This window comes from Motacilla alba, chromosome 5 (genome assembly GCF_015832195.1).
Source record: "Motacilla alba alba isolate MOTALB_02 chromosome 5, Motacilla_alba_V1.0_pri, whole genome shotgun sequence".
In the NCBI taxonomy this organism is placed as follows: domain Eukaryota; kingdom Metazoa; phylum Chordata; class Aves; order Passeriformes; family Motacillidae; genus Motacilla; species Motacilla alba.
Window position 1 is genome coordinate 24,109,918 of NC_052020.1, and position 8,790 is coordinate 24,118,707.

The 8,790-nt window shown below is 53.4% G+C and overlaps 2 protein-coding genes across 2 annotated transcripts; both read left to right on the forward strand.

Moving 5' to 3' along the window:
* The first annotated feature begins 9 nt into the window (after positions 1-9).
* PEX16 (peroxisomal biogenesis factor 16) lies at positions 10-6,896 on the forward strand. The gene is made up of 11 exons (XM_038137878.1): positions 10-211; positions 352-387; positions 605-681; positions 1,949-2,082; positions 2,388-2,494; positions 2,982-3,062; positions 3,986-4,138; positions 4,486-4,558; positions 4,844-4,963; positions 5,165-5,229; positions 6,360-6,896. Exons 1-11 carry the CDS (start codon positions 49-51, stop codon positions 6,416-6,418), a joined length of 1,068 nt encoding a protein of 355 aa, XP_037993806.1. The 5' UTR covers positions 10-48; the 3' UTR covers positions 6,419-6,896.
* Positions 6,897-7,032: 136 nt separating this feature from the next.
* Positions 7,033-8,682, forward strand: C5H11orf94 (chromosome 5 C11orf94 homolog). The gene is made up of 3 exons (XM_038137879.1): positions 7,033-8,101; positions 8,307-8,380; positions 8,483-8,682. The coding sequence occupies exons 1-3, from the start codon at positions 8,034-8,036 to the stop codon at positions 8,617-8,619; spliced, it is 279 nt and encodes a 92-aa protein (XP_037993807.1). The 5' UTR covers positions 7,033-8,033; the 3' UTR covers positions 8,620-8,682.
* Positions 8,683-8,790: the final 108 nt, after the last annotated feature.

Here is an 8,790-nt window from a genome sequence, read left to right on the forward strand (position 1 = left end):
GGGGCGCGGCGGGGGCGGCCCCGGAAGCAGCGCGGCGGCGGCGGCACCATGGCGGCGGCGGCGGCCTCGGCCCCGGCCCGTGCCCGCGGAGCCGGCCCGGTGTGGCGGCTGCGCCTGCTGTGCCAGCGCTACCAGGAGTACGTGAGGCGGCACCCCGCCGCCACGGCCCAGCTGGAGGGCACCGTGCGGGGGCTCTCCTACCTGCTGCCAGGTGCGGGAGCGGGGAGGCGGGCGAGCCTTCGTCCCTCCGGCCGGGGTCTGGGCCGGGGATTGCGGGCACCGGGACCCAGCGGGGAGTGGGGGCTCCCCCGGCTCCGGGCGCTCGCTGTAGCCGCTCTCTTCCCTTCGCAGGTCGCTTCTCGGACTCGCACGCGCTGTCGGAGCTGGGTAGGTGTGCCGCGGGTCGGGGCCGGTGCTGTGCCCGGGTGCATGCGGGTCTGGCTCCCCGGGCCCTGATTTGTCCTGCATTCTCGGGCAGCTCCTGGGAGGAGTCTACGTATCTTCCCACCCTCCTTCCCTAATCCCCTGTCGGGGACAGACACAGCAGGGCCGGTTTGGCTTGCTTTCTGTGCATCCATTCTGCGTTGTTCTCTTCCTTTTCCAGTGTACTCTGCCTCCAACCTCCTAGTGCTGTTAAATGACTGGATTCTCCGAAAGGACCTGCAGGAAAGCCTGCCAGTGGTAAGGCTGGAGCATGTGGGAGGAGGATTTGGGACACATGCTTTCTTCCTTGCAGGAGCTTTAAGGGAGTGTCTGTAGAAACTTAACAGGTCTTTGCTAAGGCCTCTCTTTGTGGTCAGGTATGGAAAAGCCAGAGGCAACCGCTGAATGCAAGTAAAATAGCAGCCCTGTCCCTTAGCTCCTGGCTTGGAGGCGTGGCCGGAGCACTGGACCGCAGAAATCAGGCCCTGACTTGCAGCAGAAGCTCCACAGGCTTTTTTGAGAAGCTCAGAACTTGAGCTAGGTAGAGGTGTTGATGAATAAACCGTTGCTGTTTACACAGCACTGGCTCTGCAGCACCAAAGCTCTCCATTCCATCTATCAGACTCTTTCTTTGCATAGTGTATTGAGTAAAACAAATGTAAGTGCCTTGCTACTATGTCTATCTTACATGAGCCCCACACTGGCTCCCAGCGTTGTTAACCCCTCTGGGGAATGGGGTAGAGGTTGGTTTTTTTCCAGACAAGGTTCTTCTGTTACAAACCTGCCCAGTGTGTGGCTTGGGTTTCGGCAGCTCCCCGAATAGAGCATCAGGCGTGTAACAAACAGAAATGCACAAGACTTGCTTCCCTGGTTAAAATTGAATAGAATTTTATCTGCATTGTCTTTATTGATGCTTTTCAGTGAATCAAACCCTGTGGTTGATAGCAGTAGTAAGTTCCCATGTGGATAGCAGAGACCTAGACTGGAAGAGGACCCTCTGTCTTGGGGTTCATGCCTGAAATCTAGTCTGATGCTGTGTTCAGTCAGCATTCACTCTGATGTGGCTGTGGACTCTGAGTTCCCTTCCCTCTACTCCAAGTACACTCCCTCATCAGCTCTGTCCAGAGAGGAGGTTGTCTTGTGTCTCAGCTCTGGGATGAGGAGGAGGGGATGGTTTTGCTGTGGAGTTTAGGCACAGTGCCACAACCCAGGAGGCTGTCCTGCTGTGTCAGTTGGGGTAGAGGCAATATAAGACACAGATGTGATGTTGTCCCTATTTTTGGAGAGGTAACGCCATGTGATGCTATGATGTCTCAGTCTGCCCCTGCTTGGACGTAGATAAGTGGGCTTGTGTGTAGGCTCCAGCCACAGTGAAGACATTGCTGTTTGTTTCTGGAGCTGTGACTTCCAAGGCCATCTGGTGCTTATTTCTGAGGGTCCCACCAGACTGGGCTGTGTTTCTGCCCTCTTTAACTCCCGAGCAGAACCTGCATCCTGTCCCCCTCCTCCCCTCTGTGTTTTGCAGTCGCTGCCCCAGCAGAAGCTGCTGACCTGGCTGAGTGTACTAGAATGCGTGGAGGTCTTTGCAGAGATGGGGACAGCCAGGGTGTGGGGGGAGATGGGCCGGTGGACCATCATTGTCCTCATCCAGCTGGCTAAGTAAGTGCTGCGGGCAGAGGGGAAGGGGCAGCATGCGCTCGGAAAGGGGACCTGGAGGGCACTCCATAGTACCCCGGAAAAAATCCCACACAGGACTGAGCTGCCAGTCCCTGAGGCTGGGGGAATTTGGAGCCCCACAGTGTTCTGGACTCTGTGCCACAGAAGGGAGCACTTACACCTCTCACCTTGCCAGTTGCTCTGAGGAGACCCGAGTGTTTTCCTCTTCTGTGGAAGCCATCTCTCCAGTGTAACAGGAGCCCAGCTCCATAGTCTGGTATTGAAGACTTCCACATGTCTGTTCACAGAGCCATCCTTCGGCTCCTGCTCCTGCTGTGGTACAAAGCTGGCATCCAGATGTCTCCTCCCATTGTGCCACTGAACAGGGAGAAGCAACAGCCTCTCCACCCTCAAGGTGAGCCCATGGTGTTGTCATCATTGGCTGGGTGCCTTGCTGAGCCACATGTCTTGTCCTGCTAGAATTACTCATGAGAGCAGTGGCTTGTGCAGCACATGGAACCATAAGGTGTCTGTACTCAAGGCTGAGCTGTGTTCAACTTTCCACTCTTTGCAGAGGACGAGTTAGCTTAGTGACAGGTTGTCCTACTATCTGGAAGGAGGGGATGGAGAAGTCCAAGCTGTGAATTTCTGGCTGAACCATGAGTCAGGCTGTATGTGCCCTGGTCTAGTGATGAGGAAAGAGGCCCGAGACCTGGGCAATGTCAGGCAGATTTACCTTTTCACCCTCTGCCTTTTCACCCTCAGGCAGATTTACCTTTTCACCCACAGAATGGTCCAGTTTGCACTAAATCAGCCTTTCAATCTGCTCTTCTTGGTGGCAGCTCTGGGGTGTGAAGTGTATTGCTTTGAAGCCTGACCCCTGTGGCTGTTTCCTTCTGCAGGCATGGAAGACAACTCCTCAGGGAAGGATCAGACCTATGTTGGCAGGCGTTCCAGCCGTGTTGTGCGCTCTCTACAGAGCAGTAAGTAACTGAGCCTGTTTTTCAGCCTGAGCTGTTCCAGCTCTGTGCCTTCATGGATGACATGGGTGTGAGCAGTAAAGGGCCTTGTATTGGGACATATCTTGCCACTCACTGGGCCCACTGTGGATAGGTGGGGATATCAAAGCAACCAGAGATGTGCTGCAAGGCTAGCACTAAATTGTTTTCCCAAGTGAGCCGTGCAACAGAGACAGCTCTTCATCATGGTTATGCTTTGAGGAGCAAGTACCTCTGCAAGCTTTCCTCTTTCACACCTTCACAGTGCAGAAAGCAGGGAAACATGATAGGAAGGTGTCCTGGTTTGGGCTTGGGATAGAATAGTTTTCTTCCTGGTAACTGGTATGGTGCTGAGTTTTGGGTTTAGTATGAGAATAATGTTGATAACATTATTATAACTGATATTGTAGGTTATTGAGAAGTAGCTATCACTCTAAGTCAAGGACTTTTCAGTTTCCTGGGTTCTGCTAGTGAGGAGATGTGCAAAAAGCTGGAAGGGAGCATGGCCAGGATGGGTGACCTGAAGTGGCCAAAGAGATCTTCCACACCATAGAACATCATGCCCACTGTATAAACTGGGGGAGTTGGCTGGGAGGGGCCAATCACTGTTTGGGAATGGGATGGGCATCAGTCTGGGGATGGTGAGCGGCTGTACTTCACTAGTGTTTCTTGGGTTTTGTTATCTTCCTTTTCATTACTGTTATTATTGTTATTATTTTTATTTCAGTTGTTAAACTGTTCTATGTCAATGCAGGAGTTTCACCTTTTTCTGATTCTTCTCCCCGTCCAACCGACCGGGGGGTTGAAGGGCTCCAGGGCCAGGTGGAGTGAGCTAGCAGTCATCATCCATAGTTTCCAGCTGGGACAAAGCTTTTATTTGTGTTAGTAACCAGACCTGCTTGTTTCAGCCCCGTCCCTGCAGTCCCGGCACTGGGGGTCCCCCCAGCAAAGGGAGGAATCGCAGAGCCGAAGAACGGAGGATATCAACCAGCCTCCCACTCCTCTGGGTCTCCAAGAAACCATCGCAGAATCCATCTACATTACCCGCCCCCTGCTCCACCGTATCCTGCCCTTCTCCGTGCGGGCTCCCTGCACTCGCGGGTGCCAGCAGAGGGTGCTGCGGGCTCGGCCCGGGCGCAGGGCAGTGCCTCGCCAGCTCTGCTTCCTGCGCGGCTCTGCTTGGGCCCGGAACTGGCTTTCTTCCCGTTCTTACACTTTGGTGGCTGGCCTTAGCTACTGGAGCTGTGGGTGCAAGTCCTCCAGCCCTTTTACCCGGGGCTCCCAGCCCTGCCTTAGGGTGTATTCACCTGCACTTGGCAGAATTTTGTGGGTACGCAGGGGATCACTTCTCTGTGTGCCTCTTGTTAGGAATCTCTTATCTTTTCATTCCTTGACTGTGTGTTCCTAGTACTGAGTTTAGGAGTGTGGGGCCAGAGATCATGGAAGCCCTGGCTCCTCTCAGCAGTCCTGGACATCTCGAGGTCAGTCTGATGAAGAGTCTTTCTAGGTGCTTGGTTTGGTGGTGGCTAGGCATCATACTTCCCTGTTCCCCAGTCCTGGGCAGGCCCTACTGAGAGAAATATGCACCCGGGATGGTCTTTAGTTTGGAGATTGACACATCTTTTACAACACTTACAGTGCTCTCTGTTCTGAGCTGGTGCGAGCTGCTCTGTGTGCAGCTGTGAGTGGAGGGCTTTAGAAGCCTCCTTTCTTTTCCCTGCTGGCTGCTTTTGCTGTAACTTAGCTCTCTGCTCTCCTCCTTCCAGTCTGAGTTTGCTGAGTGATCTGAAAGACCTGAACAGGCGAGAGCGGGCAGAGCTGAGGCGACGAACCATCCTACTGCTGTACTACCTGCTGAGATCTCCTTTCTATGACCGATACTCAGAGTAAGGGGCCCTTGCTGGGCTTTTGCTGAAAATGTCCCTTTTAACTGAAATAGCGTCAGGGGACTGGGTGAGTAGATCTGAAGATGTGTGGGTGCCTGTGACCAGGTTAAGCTGCCGTTAAGCTGCCGTTGCTGTTTGTGTGTTCCACAGCTGGGGCAGGAGATGTCCAGCTGGACTTGCTCATATTCTTTCTCTTTCTAGGGGCAGGATCCTCCTCCTTCTGCGCTTGTTGGCTGATTATGTGCCTGGAGTTGGCTTCATCACACGTAAGTGGGTGCCATTGTTATATCCCCATTTATTTATTTATATCCCCATTTCCGCCTGGTGAAGAAAAATGAGGGCAGTTGGGAACATTTGTCAATTGGTTTCCAATCTGGGGAAGGAATTGGGAAGTCCCTAGAGAGGTTAGCACTAGAGCACCCTGTGTTGATGCTTGAGTAATTTTTAAATGTTGAAGGAAAAGATTAATGGCTTCCTAGCTTGATGACAGTAGTAAACCTCTGTGTGCCCTGAGGCTGCAGAGCTCGGTGTGTGCCACCTAGGTCTGTTTTCCTGGGCTTCCTTTCTGTACGTCAGCTGGTACACGAGGGCCCCAACGTTGTTCTGAACCCTTCTCCTTGATCCCTAGTCTGCAGTGTGGACATGAGTGGTAAATGGGTGCATGGAAATACTGAACCAGGCAGAAACTGACTGTAAATCAAAGGGCCAAACCAGGTCTGTGTTCTAGTTCTTCACCAGAGGATCCCTTTATTATAGGCCAGCATTTCATTTCCCTACACTCTTCCCCTGATGATGTTAATCCTTTTTTGGAGTGATTCATGGCAGTGATATGACATTACATCAGCCTGGCGTCATGGGATTGCCCTTTCTTTGGGGAAAGCTGGCTAGCTCAGGGGCCACTTCCTCCAGTTAGTGATTTCAGAGAGGTTTTGGAGCCTATGTTAAGCCCCGTGCAACGTAAGCATTTTTGCTCTACAGCAGATGCTTCTGTGTTTGCACCTGCTCACTATTGCTGCATTATCTTCCTTCTTCCCTGTCACAGCAGTGTTCTCCTGACTCTCTGCATGTGGGTTTTCCCCTTGCACATTGCAGACCTCCTTTCCCACTGCATTTTTAACATGTCAGCTCTGAGGGAATGGTTGGTGTCCCACACCATGGCTGTGCTGACCATGTTTCACACTCCTCTTGGTCCTGCTCTGATCTCTGGCACCACATTGCAGTGTTGCCTTACATCTTGGCCAAAGTAACTATTCTGTTCTTGGGTTCACCTGATTTGTGTAAGTAGAGATTTGGGGTTGTTTGAACCATAATGAGAATTGAGGGATATACCCCACAGACACACCACTTTAAATTGTTGCCTTTCTACATATATGATCTCTCTGTTCTCTTGTTTCAGGGCCACTGATGGATTACTTGCCTGCTTGGCAGAAAATCTATTTCTATAACTGGGGCTGATAAGAAAAGAAGATGATTACTCTATGCTAAAATCATGGCTGGACATTCCTAAGGAGGGCAAGCAGGCTGTGGGAGGGATGTTGATAATGTCTAATTTTCAGTTAAATCATAAATGAGAAGTTCCTGTTCTGCAGAGCGGGGAGGGGGTTGTATGCAATTTTTTAACAGATCTAGGCGTGAATGATGGACACTAAATGTGTGGGGAGACCCTGGCCACCTATTTCTCTGGACCATTCTGTGGCTGCAGTGATGGTGATGGGGTAACTTCTTTTTTGAAGCACTTGATTTTTCTTCTTTTGTACAGCTGTGCTATAATAAAGCCAGGCAGCATAGTGGTTTTTTTGGAGAGCACTTTCTCACATGTCAAGGTGCTGAGGTTGACCCACAACCTGCTTGTGTTGGCCATGCCTGGCCCATCTGCTTGGAGCAGATTTGTCTGTCAAATAAACTGACTGAATGGAGAGAACTGAGCTGAAGAGCCTCTGCCTCTTTGCATGGGATCCCTTGTATCTGGTTGCCAGCAGGTATCTCTGTCAGAAATAGCAGCTTTTGCAGTTGTCTGCCCTGGGATACTCTGTCCCTTAGAAGCCTTTTGCTCTGGCCTGTGTCAGTCAGGGCCCCACATGTTGCTCAGCTGATGACTATAGCCTCTGTAATTCCCAGTGCCTGCCTCAGTCCCCAGAGTCCTGGGGTTCCCCTGGGGGTACACAGAGCTGCAGTGTGCAGCCTGCTTTCCTAGCACCTAATGTGTGTTAAAAGGGTTTGCAGAATGGCTGCCAGCCAGTGCTTGGCTTGGCCAAGGGCAGAGGAGAAGTGATTAATTCAGCAAATCTGCAGTGCCACATTTAATAAAGGGCCTAGGACAGGCCTGTGTCTCTTCTAATGGACAGGTGAGGCACCAGTCTGCACAGTGAGCTTCTGTGGAGGCTCCCTTGGCCAGGACAAAGGGTTAGTCAGCGGGTGGCACTGGACTGCCCCACAGGCAGCTGTCTGGGTAGTAAGTCTGCCCCAAGTGGATAGGAAACATTCCTACCTGAAGCATCCCTGAGGGAGTCTCAGGCTGCAGGGGTCACAGCCTTCTTGCCTCAGCACCCAGCATTGGAAATGTAGTCCCACACACACATCACTCATGGGCCACCACAGCTGGGGACAATAGGACTTTGCCAGTGTGAGGGGTCGGTGTTGCCACCTCAGCTGGCAGGGCCCTGCAACATGGTAACAGCAGCAAAGAAAAGCCGTGACCAGGGAAATGTGCTCCCTTTGCTCAGTCTTATAGCAGAGGAAGAGGCTGAAGTGTTGGCTCCTGGGACAGAGTGGTACTGAGATGAGATGCAAGGGTCTGCTTTTGGAGGGTTTGAGAGGAAGGCACAAGCAGGTGCTGAGGAACAGAGGCAGCCCTGGAGCTCTGACTATATGGAGGGACAGCACAACGAAGGCTCAGCAGCTGGCAGGGCCCAGGCAGAGGCAGCCCAGGACCTGAAGGGAACAAGGCAGGGACAGCAGCAGTACCTGGGAGGGGCCATGGGCCCTGCCCCACCCAGCAGGTGTCCTGGGCAACCACGGTGGCTCCTCTGTGACCTTGCTGTGGAACCAGTGGAACCGGTCAGTGTGCACCATGCTGTGCTGCCTGCTGCTCCTTGCCCTGCTGCTGGGGGCTGCCCTCCCACAGCCTGGGCACCAGAGGTGATGGCACTTCCCTCCTTCTCCTCCTCCCTGCCTCGGTACCTGCAGGTACCCCAGCCCCCCTGACACAGGCTGGGATTTATGGCACCAGGCCTTGAGAGCTGGCCAGACTGGGTGGAAGATGCAGCACGAGGGAGCTCTTGTGCCAGCCTGGGTAAGTGCTGTAGGACCTTGGCTCACTCCTGGCCCTTGTTTTCCTCTGCAGGGACAGCTACTCAGTTCCTGAGGATTTCTCTGCTCCACTGGAGCTTCCACAGAAGCACTTTGGCCTGGTGGATGGTACAGTGCTCTCCTTGCCCCTCTGAACCCCCTTTCCATGCACTCACCCCTCCAGGTGGGTGCGTGTCCCAGAGCTGAGCCCAGCCTGTGCTGCACCCGCAGATTACGGCATCAAACCCAAGCAGCCTGGCTTCAGAACGCGGGTGGCCCTGGTGCGGCCGGCGGCGCTGCGCAGAGCTCGCAAAAGCAAGCGTGACGGGCTGGACCTGCTGGAGTACTACGACGATGGGCGCCTGTGAGCCAGCGTGCCCCCGTGCCCACCACAGCTCAGCAGGTGAGGGCTGGAGCAACAGCTGCCAGAAGTCCCTTTGGGTCCTCATATGATCTCTGGCCTCCCAGGATTGCAGCCAGGGCTCTTGGACCAATACTGATAAGCTCCAGTTCCTCTTGGGGTCCCAAGGAAAAGAAGA